The 19440-nt window shown below is 33.5% G+C and overlaps 5 protein-coding genes and 1 long non-coding RNA gene across 11 annotated transcripts; 3 read left to right on the forward strand and 3 right to left on the reverse strand.

Moving 5' to 3' along the window:
- Positions 1-329: 329 nt before the first annotated feature.
- On the reverse strand, positions 330-4157 carry LOC125212012. 6 transcript variants are annotated; one of them, XR_007174596.1, is made up of 6 exons: positions 3953-4157; positions 3130-3219; positions 2905-2977; positions 1202-1259; positions 903-1104; positions 330-506 (listed from the first exon to the last, which is right to left on the reverse strand). XR_007174596.1 is itself a non-coding variant. In XM_048112013.1 (5 exons), exons 1-5 carry the CDS (start codon positions 3999-4001, stop codon positions 1048-1050), a joined length of 327 nt encoding a protein of 108 aa, XP_047967970.1. In that variant the 5' UTR covers positions 4002-4157; the 3' UTR covers positions 681-1047. The 6 variants fall into 6 exon arrangements, 4 of the variants coding, with proteins under 4 accessions (XP_047967970.1, XP_047967971.1, XP_047967972.1 ...); XR_007174595.1 differs by having other exon boundaries at positions 331-473; XM_048112013.1 differs by lacking the exon at positions 330-506 and having other exon boundaries at positions 681-1104.
- Positions 4158-5902: 1745 nt separating this feature from the next.
- Positions 5903-6922, forward strand: LOC125210456 (glutathione S-transferase T2-like). The gene has a single exon (XM_048110010.1). It carries the CDS (start codon positions 5903-5905, stop codon positions 6920-6922), a length of 1020 nt encoding a protein of 339 aa, XP_047965967.1.
- Positions 6923-11482: 4560 nt separating this feature from the next.
- LOC125214569 (vesicle transport protein SFT2B-like) lies at positions 11483-13672 on the reverse strand. Its single transcript, XM_048115653.1, has 6 exons — positions 13437-13672; positions 13287-13340; positions 13071-13144; positions 12370-12487; positions 12208-12266; positions 11483-11795 (listed from the first exon to the last, which is right to left on the reverse strand). The coding sequence occupies exons 1-6, from the start codon at positions 13620-13622 to the stop codon at positions 11717-11719; spliced, it is 570 nt and encodes a 189-aa protein (XP_047971610.1). The 5' UTR covers positions 13623-13672; the 3' UTR covers positions 11483-11716.
- A 29-nt stretch (positions 13673-13701) lies between these two features.
- LOC125214571 (caltractin-like) lies at positions 13702-16780 on the forward strand. Its single transcript, XM_048115654.1, has 7 exons — positions 13702-13832; positions 15208-15328; positions 15417-15453; positions 15552-15579; positions 16159-16311; positions 16385-16487; positions 16595-16780. Exons 1-7 carry the CDS (start codon positions 13830-13832, stop codon positions 16657-16659), a joined length of 510 nt encoding a protein of 169 aa, XP_047971611.1. The 5' UTR covers positions 13702-13829; the 3' UTR covers positions 16660-16780.
- A 56-nt stretch (positions 16781-16836) lies between these two features.
- LOC125214568 (peroxidase 47-like) lies at positions 16837-18330 on the reverse strand. The gene is made up of 4 exons (XM_048115652.1): positions 18055-18330; positions 17776-17964; positions 17403-17565; positions 16837-17322 (listed from the first exon to the last, which is right to left on the reverse strand). The coding sequence occupies exons 1-4, from the start codon at positions 18277-18279 to the stop codon at positions 16943-16945; spliced, it is 957 nt and encodes a 318-aa protein (XP_047971609.1). The 5' UTR covers positions 18280-18330; the 3' UTR covers positions 16837-16942.
- LOC125214572 lies at positions 17236-17865 on the forward strand. Its single transcript, XR_007175137.1, has 3 exons — positions 17236-17346; positions 17430-17683; positions 17779-17865. It is a non-coding gene; the product is annotated as an uncharacterized LOC125214572 (long non-coding RNA).
- Positions 18331-19440: the final 1110 nt, after the last annotated feature.

The following is a 19440-nucleotide window of genomic DNA, read 5'->3' on the forward strand; positions in this document are numbered from 1 at the left end:
TTCTCTTCCAATCTAATGAAATTTACGACAAATTGAAAGTATTACTATAACATTTTGTTTTATTTGCCATCAAAATTTTAATTGCAATTTCTTACGTTTCTTCTATCATACTGCCTATGTTTCCTAATAGTTGAGGCCAACTTTTTGGTACGGAGTTTAAAAAGGGGATGTTGAGTGTGTTAAATGAATAGATAAAAAAGGTAGAGAGAGTAAATTAGAAAGTGAATAAAGTAGAGAAAATAAAATAAGAGAGAATAAAGTAAGAAAAAAAAAGTTACTACTATGAGGGATCTTCCCAAAAATTGAAAAATGACTCAACTATGAGGGAACGGGGAGAGTAATATTTTTCCATCTACTAATTTTACTAACTAGAAAATATATAAACTCAAAAAATAATTTGCTTAGCCTCCAAGTCTTGTCTTCTATAACTGCATCACACAATCTCTTTCTACTTCTTCCTTTTTCTTTGGGAACTTCATGGTGGGAAAAATAAGATCAAGATGAGGCTAAAGATGAAAACCAAATGGCAGAAAATAAAATCAAAATTATTAGTCTGAAGCTGTATTAAAGGAACTAATGGGATCACCGCAACTGAAAACAAAATCTTATCATCGATGATGCAAAATCACTACAAAAACAATGTTAATGGAATACTTCAAATCTATCATAAAACAAAAATATCCAGGCACAAGTAAAATGCATTTATAATCATTTAACAACTTCTGTGCTGCAATAGTAACAACCTAAGAATTGTTTACGATAATGAAGTATGAAATAATCGTTGATACAATCTGAACTAATTAAAAATAAGATTCAGTGACTGACAAAACCTTTAGCTTTAAAGTTCATTCAAATAGAGAGGCTGAAACTTAAAATGGCCAAGCAGAATCAGTGAATCTGACCTTTTACATCATCACAAATGCATAATTTCTTGAGTGGGATCAAGAGGACATAAGACGAGTTGATCTTTTGAAGTCTGGAAATGAGAAAGTAGATACATTTGAATTGCTTGAGCACATTTTCAGTTGTCTGCTGCTAAAACACGACTCAGATGGTAATGCACACTAGTATCCGATGACAGAAGCTATACGTCAATGCAGGTGCCTAAACAAAAAAAGAAAGGACATAAAATTGGATGAGAAAAAAATAAACAAAACTATCAAAATAAAAACATGCAGTTAGAATGATAAATATGACATACATTACTGAGTTTCCCATATAATAAAGCATGTTGGTCGTTCAAGGGGACTTTGCAGTGCCTAAATATATACTAGTCAAATTACGACATATCCAGTTGAAGCCATTATCTGAAGATGCAGTCACTCTATATGTTCTAAAGATTTAAAGAATCAACAAGAAAACAACTATTAGAATAAGAAATGCAGTTAGCATGAAAACATTGAGCTTCCCATTAAAAAACATGTGGGTAATGCAAGGGGAATTTGTAGAGCCTAAATAGCACCAATCAGTTATACAAGGTTTTAAATGGCATTTTAAGCCTCAAGGTGTATTCCATTCGCCCTGCAAGGCATATGCCTCAAGGCAGTCGGCAGTCCGAGGTGTAGGCCTGAGCTATAAATAAAAAAACACATGAAAATCATACCAAGTACTCCCTCCGTCCCAAGGAAGATGACCCCTTCCTTGGGAGGCACGGGACTTTATGCAGCTTTATTTTGTGTATTAAGTGGATGGAGTAAAGTGAGAGTGAAGGAAAAAAGTAGAGATAAAAGATGTTTTTAATTTTAGTAATGGGCCATCTTGGTTGGGACAATCCAAAAAGAAAAGTGGGTCATCTTCAATGGACAGAGGGAGTACTATAGAAAATATAAAAACAGAAAGTATAATACTAAAACACAACAAAACACAACTTTTACAATTTATAAGATGCGTCACCAGAGAGGGAGAGGGCAGGGTGGAAGAGAGAGTGGAGCGGGAGGGGGCAGACTGTGACTGTGTAGGTTTTTCTCCTTATTTTAGAGTTGATTTTTCTTTTATTTTCTTCATTAAGGCTTTATAAAAACAGTCTGCTTCAAATAGGGCTTAACCTTCAAGCCTATATTCTAAAGAGTAACCCGAAAAAGAAAGAATATAGTGGGACAAACCTTCAGCATAGAAAATATCAGTTTTTGTGCTACACACCCGATGATTTAGAAAGATACATGCATAATTGTAAAACAACAAACTAAGCCTCCATCCCGCTATAATATTCATATCTTCAGTCAAACATACACTTGCACTTGAAACAGTGAAATTAAAGAGCCATGGACCTTGCAAATGCATCACTGACTAAAAGGCAAGACTTCCACCAAATTAAGAAACAAACAATATTGATGCTGGACAGGAGAAGAAGGGCCAACCATTTCATAGAACATCTCTCGATTTGGTTTTAATCACTACTTAAGGGAAATGAGAATTCAAACGTCTAGTCAAATTTTAATGTATCCAGAACCAAATTCATATAGTAGGTTCTTTTTTATGTGTTTCTCCTTGATTTTAACATGCTCAATACAAATGAACAGAGAAAAGACTGTCTACCTGCTTTCTTAAGTACTACTACTATATTAGTAGCACAATCAAATTATACATCAATACTTGTAACCACTGCAAAGAGTAGCATCGGTAAATCATTCTTCCTTTCCTAATAATTGTGTGGTTTTAGCTTCTCAACCACATAATGACCTTGTGATCGATGATTAGCAAACATGCTGACAAATCATGGAAAAACTAGAAAACTACTAAGTACAAAATAAACAAATTTGCTAACTTCATTCATGGAACGAACTGTTTAATTCAAAAAAACAAAAATCATGCTAACCAAAAGCTACAAAACGTAACAAGCACCTAAAAAAACCGAAAAGATAATATGATCTAAAAACCATGGATAAACAAGATTTAAAAGCTCACCTTTTGCAGAAATCAGTTACGTATCTCGAAGTGTTGTAGAAGATAAACCACATCAGCACAAGAACAAGTGTATCTTTCCAATATTTAAGGCCCACGAAGATCAAATGAACAACAAATTAAGATATATACCCATCAAACAGAAACCCAAATCTTCATCTATCTATTCAGAACAAATCAAATAAAAAATGACAAAAAAGTATTTGAATTAGAAAGAGTAAAGGATACTGAAAAGATAGCGCTCCCACCAATCGAGCATGTAGAGACCGAAGGTGACGTTGTAAAGATAAATCTTGCGTTGAACACAATTCATGGCTTCTGAAAATATATTCGGAGAGAAAGAATCCCAGATTCAAAATTTGTTGGGTAATACTATTTGATTGCTCTCTATATATTGTTTAATTAATACTTACTAGTAATTTGTTAGATCAAACCGTACATGTCCAAAAAAAAACTGAATCCAGAATTTAGATTCTATTCAGCATGAGAAAAGAGCGAAAATTGAAATACAGAGTTACTAAGATTCAACAATGTCAAACTAAAAAAGGCCAATTTTGATGAAATTGAAACGAAATATGGTGGTTTTAAATTGAAAAGCTAAGTTATAAGAAGAGAAGAACCAGAGAAAGAGGGAGGTGACGTCAAGCTGGCAGGGAGTTCACAGCGGTGGCGTGTTCAGCAAGTGGCAGCACAGCGATGGAGAGGGAGGCAGAAAAATCAAACTAATATCGATTCGGTGGAAACCGGGTCGTAGCTTCCGGTTTAAGACGAATTTTCAACAAAGGAACTCAATATTTTCTTTCAAATTTAAACTTTTTCACCCAATTGTGGTTTATAAATAGCCATCGTTTTCATTCTCAAATAACACATGTTGTATTAGGGTTAGAGTGATGTGAGGATGAGATGGTTCAAGGGCTCAAAGGCACTAACTTTATAAAAAAAAAAAAGATGAAGACCACTTCCAGATGTGTCGATAGTCGGAGAAGAGAACAATGAGGAAAAAACAGGAAGCAACAAATGAAAATAAGAGGGTACGGAGAAGAATGTGAACCTTTGGTGATGAAATTAGGGCGAGAATCAAAGTGAGTCTTGTCAGCCATTGATGATCGAGGTGGGAGAGAGAGATGCCGAAAACCCTTTTGATTGACTGCTGCACAGAATAGACGAAGGCGGGTGAAGTGTGTTGTACTTCGGGCTGGATCATCTACGTCTTTTACTCGACCATCCCCCTATTTCACCCCTCACAAAAATAAATATGGATCCACCATTATATTTTATGTTTATGAGAGCAACTCCAATGGGAGAAGGTAAATGAAATGGATATATGATGTTTATAGCTTCTGAAAAATGCAATATACATTTTTATAATTCAATCAACTCCGGCCATTTGATAAGTTAGTAATGCCTAGATATAGATACTTATATGACTATTTCTAAGTGTTTGGTATCATAGTTAACATATTATGTCAGCCCGTGGTTTTCTCTATGGTCCATCCAAGCCCGCAAATTTTTCCTTAAAATACAAAGATATGTATCTCACAAATTTGGTCGGATAGCATTTCCTATCTCATTTATTATGATTTATTAATACAAAATCTAGATAATTTCTTGTCTACCAAACAACAACGAAAAAACCTTCATCCAAACTTATCTTGACACAAAGCCTGCATTTCTTGTCTTATTTAACAAATCTTGTTCTATCTCATCTTTCTTATCAAACGAATTCTAAGGATAAAAGGTATATAGAAAGGTATATCATTTAAAAAAATATATAATAGCACAAAAACATTAAAAAAAACATAAAGTGTAATACCTTCACAAATACCTTCCCCCTTGGAGAATGATTTTTTATGAAAAGAAGGTAAATATGGTGGTTATATGATTGTACCTCTCCATCAATGGAGAGGTAAAGATACCTCTTCAAAATGGAAAAAGGTATAATACCTTCTCAAATACCTCTCCCCTTGGAGAATGTTTTTTCATGAATAAAAGGTAAATATGATAGTTATATTAGTTTACCTCTCCATTTACCTCTCCTCTTGAAGATGCTCTGAGGGGTGGAGTAGGAGGTGGTATAGAAATATCCCACAATAATTGTCATCTTTTCCATTTAGGCCGGTCTCGCTTTATTTTTACCATAAGTAAGTAGGTCCAACATTCCATTAACTCATTTCACTCAAATTTTATTATAAACTAATACTTCATCCGTCTAAAAAAAATAGAACACAATTATCATTTTTGGCCGTCCACAAAAAATTAGAGCACATGAAAAGTTTTCAACAAATAATAACTCTACACAACATTCTACTAACGCTACTTCTCACTTATTTTTTCTCCCTTCTCTCTTACTTTACCAATTCTACATTAAAACTTGTGTCATATATAAATTGCTCTATTTTTTGTGAACGAGGGGAGTATAAAAAAGTACTCCCTCCGTCCCAATATAAGTGACCTACTTCTTTTGGGCATGGGATTTAAGGAATGATATTTAAATAAGTTAAAGTGGAGAGAGTAAAGTATGAGAGAGGGAAAAGTAGAGGAGAGAAGAGAGAATAAAGTAGGTGGAGAATAAAGTAAGAGAGATGACTTTTTGCTAAAAATGGAAATAGGTCACTTAGACTATGTTTATCGGTGGGGTGGTCGACCGCCACCTCACCCCACATTTATAAAAAAAAATGAAATAAAATGCATTTTCACTACCAGACCGCGGTCTCTCTCATGTCCAAAGCCAACCAGGCGGTCTCCATTCATCATCCAATGAGATTGTGCCAAATGGCACAATCTCATTGGTTGATATATATATACTTTTAAATTAATATATCTTTAATATAAAATATTATAAAATTATAAAAATTATATCAAAATTCATAATTTTTCTTCCTCTATAAATAGAGACCACATTTGCTATAGTTTGCACACAAAAAAAAATATCTCTTTCCTCCTCCTATAATCTTCTTGTTTGATAAAATTTCATATTTTTAAGCTTACTTTGTTGCTAACTATGGATGATGATGAGAATAATATATTCTCCGATTCCCCAAATTTCTATCCTTCCCAAAACTACAACCCTTCCCAAAATTTTAATTCTTCTCAAGATTATTTCCCTAGTTTTGATGATTTTCCAAATTCTGATCAATTCCAAAATTCATTTCAAAACCAACATTCAAGCCAAGCCATATCATCAACCAACTTGAGTGCTTCAAACACTCCACATGATTGGAGTGAGCAAGAAGACATGTCATTAATGTCTGCTTATTGTTTCGTGAGCAGGGATGCAGTTGTTGGCACCAACCAAACTAATGCCCATCTATGGCAAAAGGTTCTTGATCAATATGAGGAAGCAAGAAAAGAAAATCCAGGAATGGGCCAACAAAGAAGTTTAGAGTCATTGAGACAACGCTACAAACGACTCAACACAAATGTCACAAAGTGGATTGGTGCATACAAAAAAGCGCATGATCGAGCTACGAGTGGCCAGTCTAAAGAGGACATTGAGAAAACCGCTCAACAACTGTATGGTAAGAGAAAATTTACTCACCATAAGGTGTTTGAGGAGGTGATGAGATACAATCCTAAGTGGGAATTGAAATTGAATAGTACTGGTTCAACGCGTTTCCAGCCAGATGAAGATAGTCTTGAAGAAAGTCGTGGGAGCTCAAAAAGGTCGAGGACTAGTGAGGAAGGAGGACCTCAAATTGACTCCATTCCTGAGAGTCGTTCTTCAACATTGCAACGTCCTACCGGAAGAGATCAAGCTAAGAGTAAGGCTAAAAGAAGAGGCAAAGAAGTTGCAACGTCTTCATATACAATCCCTAATGATTTCACTGCAGCACTGCGTGAAATGAGAGTTACACGTGAAAGGGAATGTGATATTCAAGAACGGAAGATCAAAGCAGCTAGTGATATTCAGGAACGGAACATCAAGGCAGCTATCCTTACTCCGCTGATGGCTAGGAGGGACTTAACTCCAGAAGAAGAAACGTTGAAACGCAATCTAATAGCAGAATTATTTGGGAATTGATCGTAGTTTATCTGTTTTCAATGTATGTTTCTTATTATGCAAATTTCAACTTCTGTTGCTTAGTGTGTAATCTTCAATTTCTGTTGCTTAGTATGTAATCTTTAATTTATGTTGCTTATGTAATTTCAGTTTATGTGATAAGCCCTTCAATCAAAGTATGACTACATGACATCACAAGTGGGGGTGGAATCTAATGACATCCCATGTGATCAAGAAAATCAAAGTATGATTACATGACAAGTCATTTCTATCACAAGTGGTGGTGGAATCCAATGATAACCCATGTGATCACGAAAACCAAAGTATGACTATATGACAAGTCATTTTCTATCAAGTGGTGGTGGAATCTAATGACAACCCATGTGATCACGAAAATCAAAGTATGGCTACATGACAAGGCATTTTCTATCACAAGTGGTGGTGGAATCCAATGACAACCCATGTGATCACGAAAATCAAAGTATGATTACATGACAAGTCATTTTCTATCACAAGTGGTGGTGGAATCCAAGGACAACCCATGTGATCACAAATGATAGTAGTGGAATCCTATGCTCAACAATAGTGGAAGACGAAAGAAGCACATATTCGAACTATTGTGATCCAGCAGAATTTATTCAAGATCGACTTGGACAAAATGAAGATGGAGATATTTCATATATTCTACGAATAGGATTGCGAGTCTAGCTTCTTACATGAAAAACAAAGCCCAACTTCAAAACAGAGAAGCTCACAAAGCTCTGCGAGACGATTTAGTTGAGCATATATGGGCAAAATTCGGCAATTGCAATTGAATGTCTAGTTTTCATCTTATGTATGAGCACCAATTATGTATTTTAAATTTCATATTTCAATTATTGTAATGTATTTTTTTTTGTTTGTTTTTATAATTTTTAGTTTGTCATTTATTACGTTTTTCTATAAATTTACAATAATAAGTATTTCATGTATTAATAATATTATTAAAAAATAATATAAAAATAAATATATAATAGTGTGGTTGGGTGGTTGGGGTGGTCATTGATAAACCATGAAAATGTGGGTGGTTGGGTTGGATGAATATTGATGATGTGAAAGATGATGTGGAGGAGATAGAAATGAATTAAATATTGAAAAAGTGGTTGGTTGGGTTGGGTTGGGTGGTTGCTGATAAACATAGTCTTATAGTGGGACACCCCAAAAAGGAATACAAGTCACTTATCTTGGGACGTAGGGAGTATATCACATTCCACTAACTTTTCTAATCAACTTTTATTTACATTTCTTAAAATTTGTGCCTACAATAAATGTGACAATTATTGTAAAATGAATGGGGTATTTACTAACAATTGGTGCATGGTCCAATCCATTCAACTTCGAATAATGAGATTTTAGCACTTTTGTTTTGCAATCCCATGGAATTCAATATCGCTTATCTATGTAACCTAATTTGTAATATTCCTTTCGTTTTACGAGAGTATGCATTTTTAGTTGGACATAAGTTTTAATGTAAATTGGTAAAATAAGATATATTCAAAAAAAAGGTAATTAAAAATATTGTTAATGAGTTATGGATCTCACCCCAAAAGAGTTTCTAAATTTAGAATGTGCATACCCTTGTGTAGCGGAGCAGAAGGGATCACTCAGACATAACATAATACATTTTATAATACACCACTAAATATCGGACACCGGAAGGGATCACCTCATACATAGCATAATACATTTTATAATACACTACTAAATATTTGACAAGTGTATACCATTTTATGGTAAAAAAGTAATTTCTAAAAATTATTTCCTTAACTTTCTCACTGCTACTATATCTAATTAAAATAAATTTATTAACTATTGTTAAAAAAATATCGCATGTCAAATTTTACCCTTTTAAAAAGATTTATATAAAAAAGTGTAACTTTTACTAATTCCAAAAAATGTAAAAAATTTCCCTTTTTATTTCTTTTTTATTTTATTATGATGATTTACTTTTTAATATTATCACTAAAGAACGTTAGTCGCTCTTATATAAAATTGTAATAAATAAAGCTTGACCAAATACTATGTTTTTTATATAGCTACTATCTCTATATAAAATAATATAAAATTTTATTATATATATTCTATAAAAATAATTGCAAAATTTTAATAAGTTAAAAAAGGTTGACATAATTAATTAGTTGACTAGGTTTTTCTAAAATTCGGTCTCATTATAATAGAATCTAACTTATTATGTCAAACTTTTATTAACAATTAAAATTTTGAAATTATTTCTATGGAGTACTATATTTTGTATGCACATTATTTTATATTTTGATAATAGTTATATTAAACATGAAATTTGGTCAAATTCTAGTTAATTACATCTTTTACAGATATTAACAATTAAATAATCTCAATAAAATTAGAAAAGAAATAAAAAGGAAAATTTTTAATTTTGTTGGAATACATTCAAAAATTTAATCTTTTTATATAAATATTTTGAAGTAAATAAAATTTGACTTATTAAATATTTTTAACAACATACGTGACCTCTTTGATTAATATAATAAGCAAAAGTGCATGAAATAACAAAAGTATTTTAATTAGATATAGTAGTGAGAAAGTTAAGGAAATAATTTTTAGAAATAACTTTTTTACCATAAAATGGTATACACTTGTCAAATCGGAAGTGATCACCTCAGACATAACATAATACATTTTATAATACACTACTAAATATTTGACAAGTGTATCCTATTTTATGGTAAAAAAGTTATTTTTAAAAATTATTTCCTTAACTTTCTCACTACTATATCTAATTAAAATACTTTTGTTATTTCATGCACTTTTGCTTATTATATTAATCAAAGAGGTTACGTATGTTGTTAAAAATATTTAATAAGTCAAATTTTATTTACTTCAAAATATTTATATAAAAAGATTAAATTTTTTAATGTATTCCAACAAAATTAAAAATTTTCCTTTTTATTTCTTTTCTAATTTTATTGAGATTATTTAATTGTTAATATCCGTAAAAGATGTAATTAACTAGAATTTGACCAAATTTCATGTTTTATATAAATATTATCAAAATATAAAATAATATACATACAAAATATAGTACTCCATAGAAATAATTTCAAAATTTTAATTGTTAATAAAAGTTTGACATAATAAGTTAGATTCTATTATAATGAGACCGAATTTTAGAAAAACATAGTCAACTAATTAATTATGTCAACCTTTTCTAACTTATTAAAATTTTGCAATTATTTTTATAGAATATATATAATAAAATGTTATATTATTTTATATAGAGATAGTAGCTATATAAAAAACATAGTATTTGGTCAAGCTTTATTTATTACAATTTTATATAAGAGCGACTAATGTTCTTTAGTGATAATATTAAAAAGTAAATCATCGTAATAAAATAAAAAAGAAATAAAAAGGGAAATTTTTTACATTTTTATATTTTTTGGAATTCGTAAAAATTACACTTTTCTATATAAATCTTTTTAAAAGGGTAAAATTTGACCTGCGATATTTTTTTAACAATAGTTAATAAATTTATTTTAATTAGATATAGTAGCAGTGAGAAAGTTAAGGAAATAATTTTTAGAAATAACTTTTTTACCATAAAATGGTATACACTTGTCAAATATTTAGTAGTGTATTATAAAATGTATTATGCTATGTATGAGGTGAACCCTTCCGACAACCGGAGGGAGCATTATCCTAAATCCCAGCATGCTTTTGTTTCAAAATTTTCCTAAACTTTGGTAAAGGTTCTTACATGAGTTCTTGAATGTGTATTGCTTCAGAGAGTTCTGCCTTGTGGACATTTTTAGAGTATAAGAAAACATTCATCTCATTTCATGCAACCTGATTGTACTTTTTATTAGAGATATTGACATCTAATATCATGAAACTTTTAAAAAGTTAGATTTTTCCTACGAACTTTGAAATTGACAAATAATATCACAAACTTTACCTTGAGTTTGTTATTTTTCCACCAATGAAAAAATTCATGGGAAAAACTAATTTTTTAAAAGTTCTATGATATTAGGTGTCAATATCCCTTTTTATTAATATCTCAGTGCAAATAAAAATAAACCTTTTCCATGGTATACAAATAAGTTGGTTCATACCTTATAACCAGCTTATTGTATACCATGGAAAAGGTTTATTTTTATTTGTTCATTTGATTTTCTTGTTTACTTTTCTGCATCGTGCTACTCCCAGTTGTGGGAATAATATTGGTAATTTACATTTTGCCGCTGGAATAGCACATATGCTATTCTAGTGTTATCACATGTACATTAGCAAATTGCCAACTTCAGAATTTCCAAGTAAAGCAAAATCCTAGTCAGTTTTGTGCAGCGACTTTTATCTCGTTCCTTCCTGTAAATACTTCACTTCATTCCCACCTCAAAATAATCTTCTTCAAACATATTCTCTTGCTATCTTAATTACAGACTTATTTATCATAATTAATGTTAATCGTAACTTTATACTCCATTACTTTGTTTTCTTCATATAATTTGGCATGGTTTGAAGTCAATGATGATAGTAAATGTTTGTTCATGATTACTCTCTTCGTCCCACAATAAGAGTCTTATTTTTTTCATTTCGGTCTGTCCCACAATAAGAGTCCTATTTCACTTTTCAAAACATTCAGTTCGGTTATTAGAAATGCTAATCACCCCATTACATTCTACTTTGCAAAGAGTTATCAGAACAACCTCAACAAATTCCATTTCTCCAGTGAACCACTTGGCTCCCCATCCATTCTGTAGCTGCAAGTTGTGAGCCTGTTGCAGGGACTGCCGTGACTTAGAACTCAGTGTCGAAGCATGCTAACATAAGTTTTGAAACCATGGCCCTCGCAAATGGAATGTAGCTTGCACTATACCTGTACATGAAAGATTTGGGTATCAGCAATCAGGCTGAAGAAGTCACTACCTTACCACAACGAACGACAAAATATTGCGCTCTATAGCAACTATAGCTTCTTGTACGGTGATATTAGTGTTGCTGGGGATGACTGAAGGAGACATTTTTTACTTATCAATCGCATTCGCAGAAATCAAGGCCTCTATTTCTCCATCTACCTACCAATATCTCTAGAGAACATTTCGCCAAAGCATTTCAACACATGCATGAACCATGGCCTTCCTTAAAATTGTCAATGAACCTTGTTCCATATTCTATAAATATTCTTCAACATGTTTCCAAGTACGGAGCATATGCTAAAGCAACTCAAGGTTTCATTTTGCATGATGGAAAACCATTAACCACAAATTATACAAATACATCAGACATACCAAATAAGAGCACCAAACTCCAGAACAATTGCTAGAAGCGTCAATAGCTTGTTCCGGACCTGTGACATTTAAATGAGAAACACTTAGGGTCAAGGAGAAGGAAAGATTGGTGAAGTTACAAATTGATGGCATAAAAACATCTACTTCATATAAGAAACTCACATATACAGCACAAAAAAGAGCAATTATGATGCTAGCAATATATATTGATGTAGCATATATGCGGACTGGGTCAAGCATCATTGAAACTTGTCTTTTAGGGCCAATAAGAAATGCTGTGCTGCCACCAAAAACATCAAAGTCAGCATTTAAAATTTACTTCTGATGGACTTGAAAATGACCATAGAAAGTTTAATGGAATCAGAAACTGTGACATAAGTGGATATTATATTATTGTATGATCAAGAGCAAGCATGGAATGAGAACGAAAAAGACAGAGAAATGTCAATCTCATGTGACAAAACTTTATGGTCCTCCAATGATTACAAAAATCAAAGAAAGTAGGCGAGAATGCGTTGTCTAAAATGGCTTCATTGCCGGCACTGCCGTATATTAGTTCAGCACCACAATTAATAACTACGTGGAAAGAGCTACATCATATCTTGGTAGATCCACAAATGAATGAAATGCAGTTGATCGTCCATGAAATGAAAAACTAGAAATGTTCTAATATCAATTAATCTCCGTATCATCTTATGCAAATTTCTTAATAGGAACTCTCTTGTAGTATAAATCAAGACATACAGAAACACAATGTCTAACAATACACCACGGCAACTGTTTAAAAGCTGAGATCATAACAAAAAGCATGTGATTGCGAATGCCAAAATGTAAAGAGGAGGTAGCTCATAGTATTCACGGACCTTCCAAGAGCAAGCAGATTGCCTAAAGAGAATGTTATCCCAAATTTGACAGGATGGAAGAAAACAAGCATCGACTGTCAGGCATAAAACAAAAATACAAACTTGTTAATTTTCTGTTGGGAGACAAAATTGACATAAAACTATGCCCAATCATATGCATAAAGAGATAGTTGCATCATCTTCAATTCAGATAATCAAAATGATTTGGAAACTTACCAAGAGCGTGCAAGTTATACCAGCAGATAAGCAAATTGCAAAACCGTACAGTCTCTGCAAAAGGAAGTAGAAGAAGCTCACCACACTACGATTTGCAATTGCAAATTCCAGAAAAAAAAAAAATAATAAAAAATCAATGAGTGGTTTCACCTGTTTGGTGGACAAAGTGCAGTTGCGATTGAAATCATCCATGTAAGAAGACTCCTGTTGCTGCAGCTGCTCTTCATCTTCAACTTCCATACCCACCAGCATTTTCATCCTCTCAAATGCTTGATTCATCTTCTCCATTTCTCTCGAATTAATTTTTGAAATCGATTTCCAAATCAACTGTGACATAAATGAGCTTCTGAATTTGTAATCTAGTCCCCATCCAAATTACACTTAGACCCCCCAAATTCATATAAACTTCTTTATAACCCCTGGAGTTTCGCTTTATCTAAAATCTTTGTACCTTTTTTACTCTCCATTTTCTCTTCAAAGTTCAAACGATAAAACCTTCATTCAGGAGCTGGGGATCAAGTTCGTCTTCCTTTGCAAATCGATATGGTAACGGTTCCAGTTCTTTCAATCAATCAGTCATTCATTACTTATCAATTTTCATGGTTTTCTCTAATTTCCCTTCCTTTAAGCGTGTGTGTTTGATTGGATTGAATTTGATTATGATAATTGAGCGCCGTCTCTTGATGAATTGTAGTATGTTGTTTCAGTCGTTTTCCTTATGCCCATGATTTTTGTAAAAAATGTTATTTCATGAATCAAGATCGACCTTTTCAATTTCTTGTAAACGAAGATGGAGAGCCGTATATTGGGAAATACTATGAAACATACATTTTCTGGATTTCCATGATACGAGCGTCTAGGTCAACCAAGTCAACATCTGGAAATTTCTCTTTTATATGGTTCGCGATTTTGCTGATTGTGAGTATTAGGCTTCTTCAGTTTCCAACTTTTTGGGTAGATAGTTCCTGTAATTGCAGCTTTTCTTGGTTGGGCCATTTTCTAAACAATGTGTGTCTGTTACCACCTGAAGGGAGGTTAGACAATGGAATCATTGGTTAAACTGAATGCAATTGTGTATGAACTAGAACATATTTTTCGTAGTTCAATTGGCTAACATATTGTTTGTTACCAAAAGATAGTCTTCATTCCAAGGGCATGGTTTCTTTATCTAGCAGACTACATGGCTCCCTGTCATAACCTCTTTCAGTTTCGCAATATCATCCATCTTGAGCTTAATTAAACCATTGAAAAATTATTTTGATCACCTATAAAAAATTCGCTGTAACTAAATCCAGAATTCAGCTTGTTTTACTTTTTTTTGCCATCTTTCTATTGATATGAGAGGTGTTTATGTTAATGTGGCTGCTGGTATTTATTCGGTGATATTGTTGAGTCGTTTGTTGTATGCATAATCAAGTTCTTATGAGCAAAGATATTTGTTTAGTTATTGCCTACTTATTTTAGTGGCAAATATTTGAATAAAACATAATTCAACTAAAACTACAGCTGGAAAAGGAACTTATTTTAGCAGTCAAATCTTATTATTTGTAGTATGTCCTGCTTTAGCTTTAACATTTATCATTCGGAAATCAGAAGTAGATAAAAATTGATTCTACTGACAAAAAGAGTTAAATGAAGTTCATGTATTTGAGCAAAAATGGGGATGAAAGCACTTGAGTATGTGGTTGGAGATTGGATAAAGTAAGAGAATTCATGGAAGTTGGATCGTGTTGACTTCTTAGATTATTTTTTACTTTCGTAAGTAGAAGTGGATACAATGGGATTTAGAAGTACAGATTTTGAGCATATATGATCCCTATCATTCTAGAATCCTAGAAATCTCTCCCTTCTTGTTCTTTCTTTCTGGTTTTGTCCTTCTCCAGACCCTTGTATGATTCTATTTGACATTCACCTATCGCAGTCTGCTCTTTACCGAGGGATGTCCAGGAGAGACAAACCTAGAGGACGCCAGCAGGGGTTAACTCAACAGAAAAAGCAGGAGATTAAAGAAGCTTTCGAACTTTTTGATACTGATGGATCTGGTAATGGCAGTTCCAGAGCAAATGAATTTGTCATCAATACAGTTATCCATTCTTAATGGTTGTATTTCTTCAACTTCATTGCACGCAGGAACAATTGATGCAAAAGAGTTGAACGTTGCAATGAGGTATTCTTCCTTCTTTTTATTTGTGTGGGGGGAGTGGAGTTTAAGATGTAATTTTAAGTTGATGAGTTATTACTTACCATGATGTTGTGACTTTACAGGGCTCTTGGTTTTGAAATGTCTGAAGAGGTAATGACTTATTTTTAAAATCTGTGCTACTGTTAAATTCTCTAAAGTGCTATGAGTTATGTGCATATACTTTAGGAGTAGAGCATAATATACAGTTTTGCTTCAACAATATAGTCCATAAATGCTGCCCTTTTATCAGCAATTTGACCAAGGAAATGCAGGAGCTTGTATATTTTCTGTAGTGGCACAAGCGTACTTCAAGGATTAAGTTTTTATCGTCCTTTTATGAACCATCAGAGAGGCTCAGTGGCTATCTAATACATTTAAGACTTTGATCTTTATATTCTTTATCTTAATTATCCAAGAATTTCTGATGATCGAATCATTTAGCTGACTGTATCTTGCCATCTTGGTCGTAGTGGGGTGCTTTGTAATGCTTAATAATTTGTAATTGATACATTTCACCTAAAAGTTACTTAGCATATTTATCTTTTTCACCCCTGATATTGGATGGAATGAACCAAATGATAAAGGTAATGACCAGTTCTTCTATCTGTGATTGTAGTATAACAATTATCATGTTACTTGTCCAGGATGAAAATGTCCTATTGTCTGAAAATTTCTTGCTTTTTACCACAGGAAATTACTCGAATGATAGCTGAAGTTGACAAGGATGGCAGTGGTGCAATTGACTTTGATGAATTTTGTCACATGATGACAGCCAAGTTTGGAGAAAGGGATACCAAAGAAGAACTCATGAAAGCTTTTCACATTATTGACCAAGATAAAAGTGTGAGTTTCTCGGGTGTCTTAAATTTCATTCAGTCTTTATCCTCATGAATAGGTGTTCATCGTCTGAGTGCAGGGCAAGATCTCTACTGCAGATATTCAGCGCATAGCCAAAGAGTTGGGTGAAAATTTCACCGAGAAAGAGATACAGGACATGATTGATGAAGCAGATCGTGATCGTAAGTTTGCTCTCTAAATATTTTCCTCCAGCTAGACATGAGATGCTACTTGTATTTCTTTTGAATTTAGGTGGTTAATTGTGATCATTCTCCCATGATTTTCGCAGGTGATGGTGAAGTAAATGCCGATGAATTCATGAGGATGATGAGGAGAACGTCATATGGTTACTAGATTCTTTATAGGTAATTTGTTGCTGGTGGATGTTATGTGTTGTAATATATGATGACAAACAAGAAATTTGAATTCCAAGTTTGGTTATAGTACTACAGTTATTTGAAATGAGTTGCTATAATTGTTGTTTGTCATTTGGAGTCCTTTAATTTTAGTTAGCTGAATGACATGCTCGAAGAAAGCTAGAAACCTGTAATCTTGACTATAGATACATATGCATTACATTGCACAGAACATAGGAGGAAACTAAGATGTTCTTGTTTGGTCGAATATATAGATGAATTTAATTGATGATGCGACAGTTACTTCTGATCTCTCCCTCGGAACCTTCCTTGACATCTAACTGTCCCATTTTAATCATGGCTCGCTGGAAATCCATGTTAAACAAGGCTCGGTTGAAGGCGTACTTATTCACGAGTCCTCGAGTTGCTGCAGATTCAAACAGCGTCTGGTCAGAGAAGAGGACTCCTGCCCGCCTCTGCAGGGCGCTGAAGTAGTCAGTGTCAAAGGTGTTTCTGGTCGAATCAAAGGGCTGCTCCGCGTCATCCCCAGTGGCGCACGTCTTGGACAGGGTCTTGGCGAAGGAAGTCTCAATAGTGGGGTCCGCTGCATCCAGCCGGGACTTGAAAGACGAACATTTTGCCACACCCAGCGTGTGCCCTCCTGTAAGACAAGAATTTGTATGAGGTCTGCCTCAGCATATAAATATCTAACAAAATAGTACTCCGTTGTTATGAATTTACCTGATAAAGCAACCATATCCTGGGCAGTGAAGCCACGGTTGCCGAAGAAGGTGATAAGTTGGGAAGAGTTTAAGGTTGGTGAGGGTAGATTGATGGTGTCTTCTATCTTTGATCTTGTTCCATCTCTTCTTCCTTTAGGAATCTCATAAAATGGACCACTAGCCTGCACAGTTCATAATCATATTATTCCTCCGTTTTCTAAAAATAGAAATTCTTTCCTTTTTGGACCGTTTCCTAATAGCTAGAAACAGTCCATTTTAGGAAAGTTCTTTCTCTACGAGGTACGTGTCATTTTCTACTAGCATAATTTTTCTTTCTCTCTATCACTTTATCAATTCTACATTAAATGATGATTAGAAAAAAAAATGCATACCAGGAAAACAGCATCTCTTGCAGCCATGGCAACAATATCAGCACAAGAAACAACACCAGGGCATTGTTTCTCCAATTCTTCTTTAGCGGCATCGATTATTTCGTACCCTCTCAGGCTTAAATTCGCGGGTGAGTCTTTCTCTGCCGTGTTGCTCTTTGTCGAATCGATCAGTACTGATCCATCACACCCCTGCACCATACGCCAGAGAAAGAAAACGTTTTACCAACTAAGTGAGCATAGCTAATTAATGAACGAGTGAAAAAGAGTTAAGAGAGTGACCTGTACAAAGCAGTCATGGAAATGCATCCTAACAAGGGCAGCAGCAAAAGTAGGATCAGATTGGAGAGCTGTTTGGACAGCATTCCTTATGATAATATCAGCAGTTGGGCATGTCATGAGGTAGTAGTTCATGCTCAACCCATTTGCCATCCCATAAATCCATCCATTTACAATCATGTACTTCATTACAAATATAACCCCAAATACTAGATTGAGACTCACCATTTTCGAATTGAAAACAAGCAAGATTATTAATTAATGGTTACACCTCTACATATACATGCATGTCATCGATATATATAGAATATAGTAGAACCCGGAGCTAGTGCGCATGGACATGCATGTGAAAAGTTGATTGGACGCCCAAAAAGATTTTGAGCACTAATTCCAATTACAAAATCTTAATTGCTTCACTAGTTGCCTCCATGGCATAGTCATTTCATAATGATTGGAAATGAAAATGCACAATAGACTAGGTATGACAATCGTGCAAGTTGGGTCGTTATCGGGTCAACATGATATCGATTCAAACCAATATCGACCCAATCCATTAAGGCATAATCCAAATCCAACTCAAAATTATTGGATTTATATTCAGTCGACCCAATAAGATCACCAGTAAGGCTTCACACGAACCAGTTAATTTCGCATGTTCGTGTCATGTCGAAAATTTTCAGCTCTATCAATAAAGATACGATACAATTCGAGTTAACACGACTCTGGAACTACAGAACCTAATATTACACAATTAAAACTTGATAGACAATAAAATCTTATAGTATCATACAATTAAAATATGATATAATATGATTAACATTGTATTATGATTTGAATCTAAATAAAAAATTAAAGCTTAATGTTTTGAAAATAATAATATCATTACTTAATGGGTTATCCTAACTCAATCCGAAATCATCGAATTATTATTGGGTCGATTCGATAAAGACCCAAATTCATAAACCTTGATCTAAACTCACTAATTTTATACGTGTTCGTGTAGGATTTTTATATTGCGTAAATGTGCTAGTGCATAAATCAATCTGCATATTAAGGAATAAAAGCTTAGTGTGCCAAATTTGACTTGTTGTTTCTTAAAAAAAGATGGACAAAGTGCTCGAGTAGTTCAATTTAGATAAAAGCAACAAATGAAAAATGCTTGTGTGTAGAGAAAGTCAAATTCATAGCTGGTTTCCATATAATTTCAAGTGGAAAGAACTCGTCTCCACCAACAACCATCAATTAATCGAATCCTTCAATTCTACTAATTGATTTATTCTAGCATTAGCATTGTACTCTCAACTTAATTTCTTTTGGGCAAATTATCAAAAAATAACACTCGATTTATATTAAATTCTTGTCAATTCCACAATTTTTTAAAAATTACTG

The sequence above is a fragment of the Salvia hispanica genome, chromosome 3, assembly GCF_023119035.1.
Source record: "Salvia hispanica cultivar TCC Black 2014 chromosome 3, UniMelb_Shisp_WGS_1.0, whole genome shotgun sequence".
Taxonomy (NCBI): Eukaryota; Viridiplantae; Streptophyta; class Magnoliopsida; order Lamiales; family Lamiaceae; genus Salvia; species Salvia hispanica.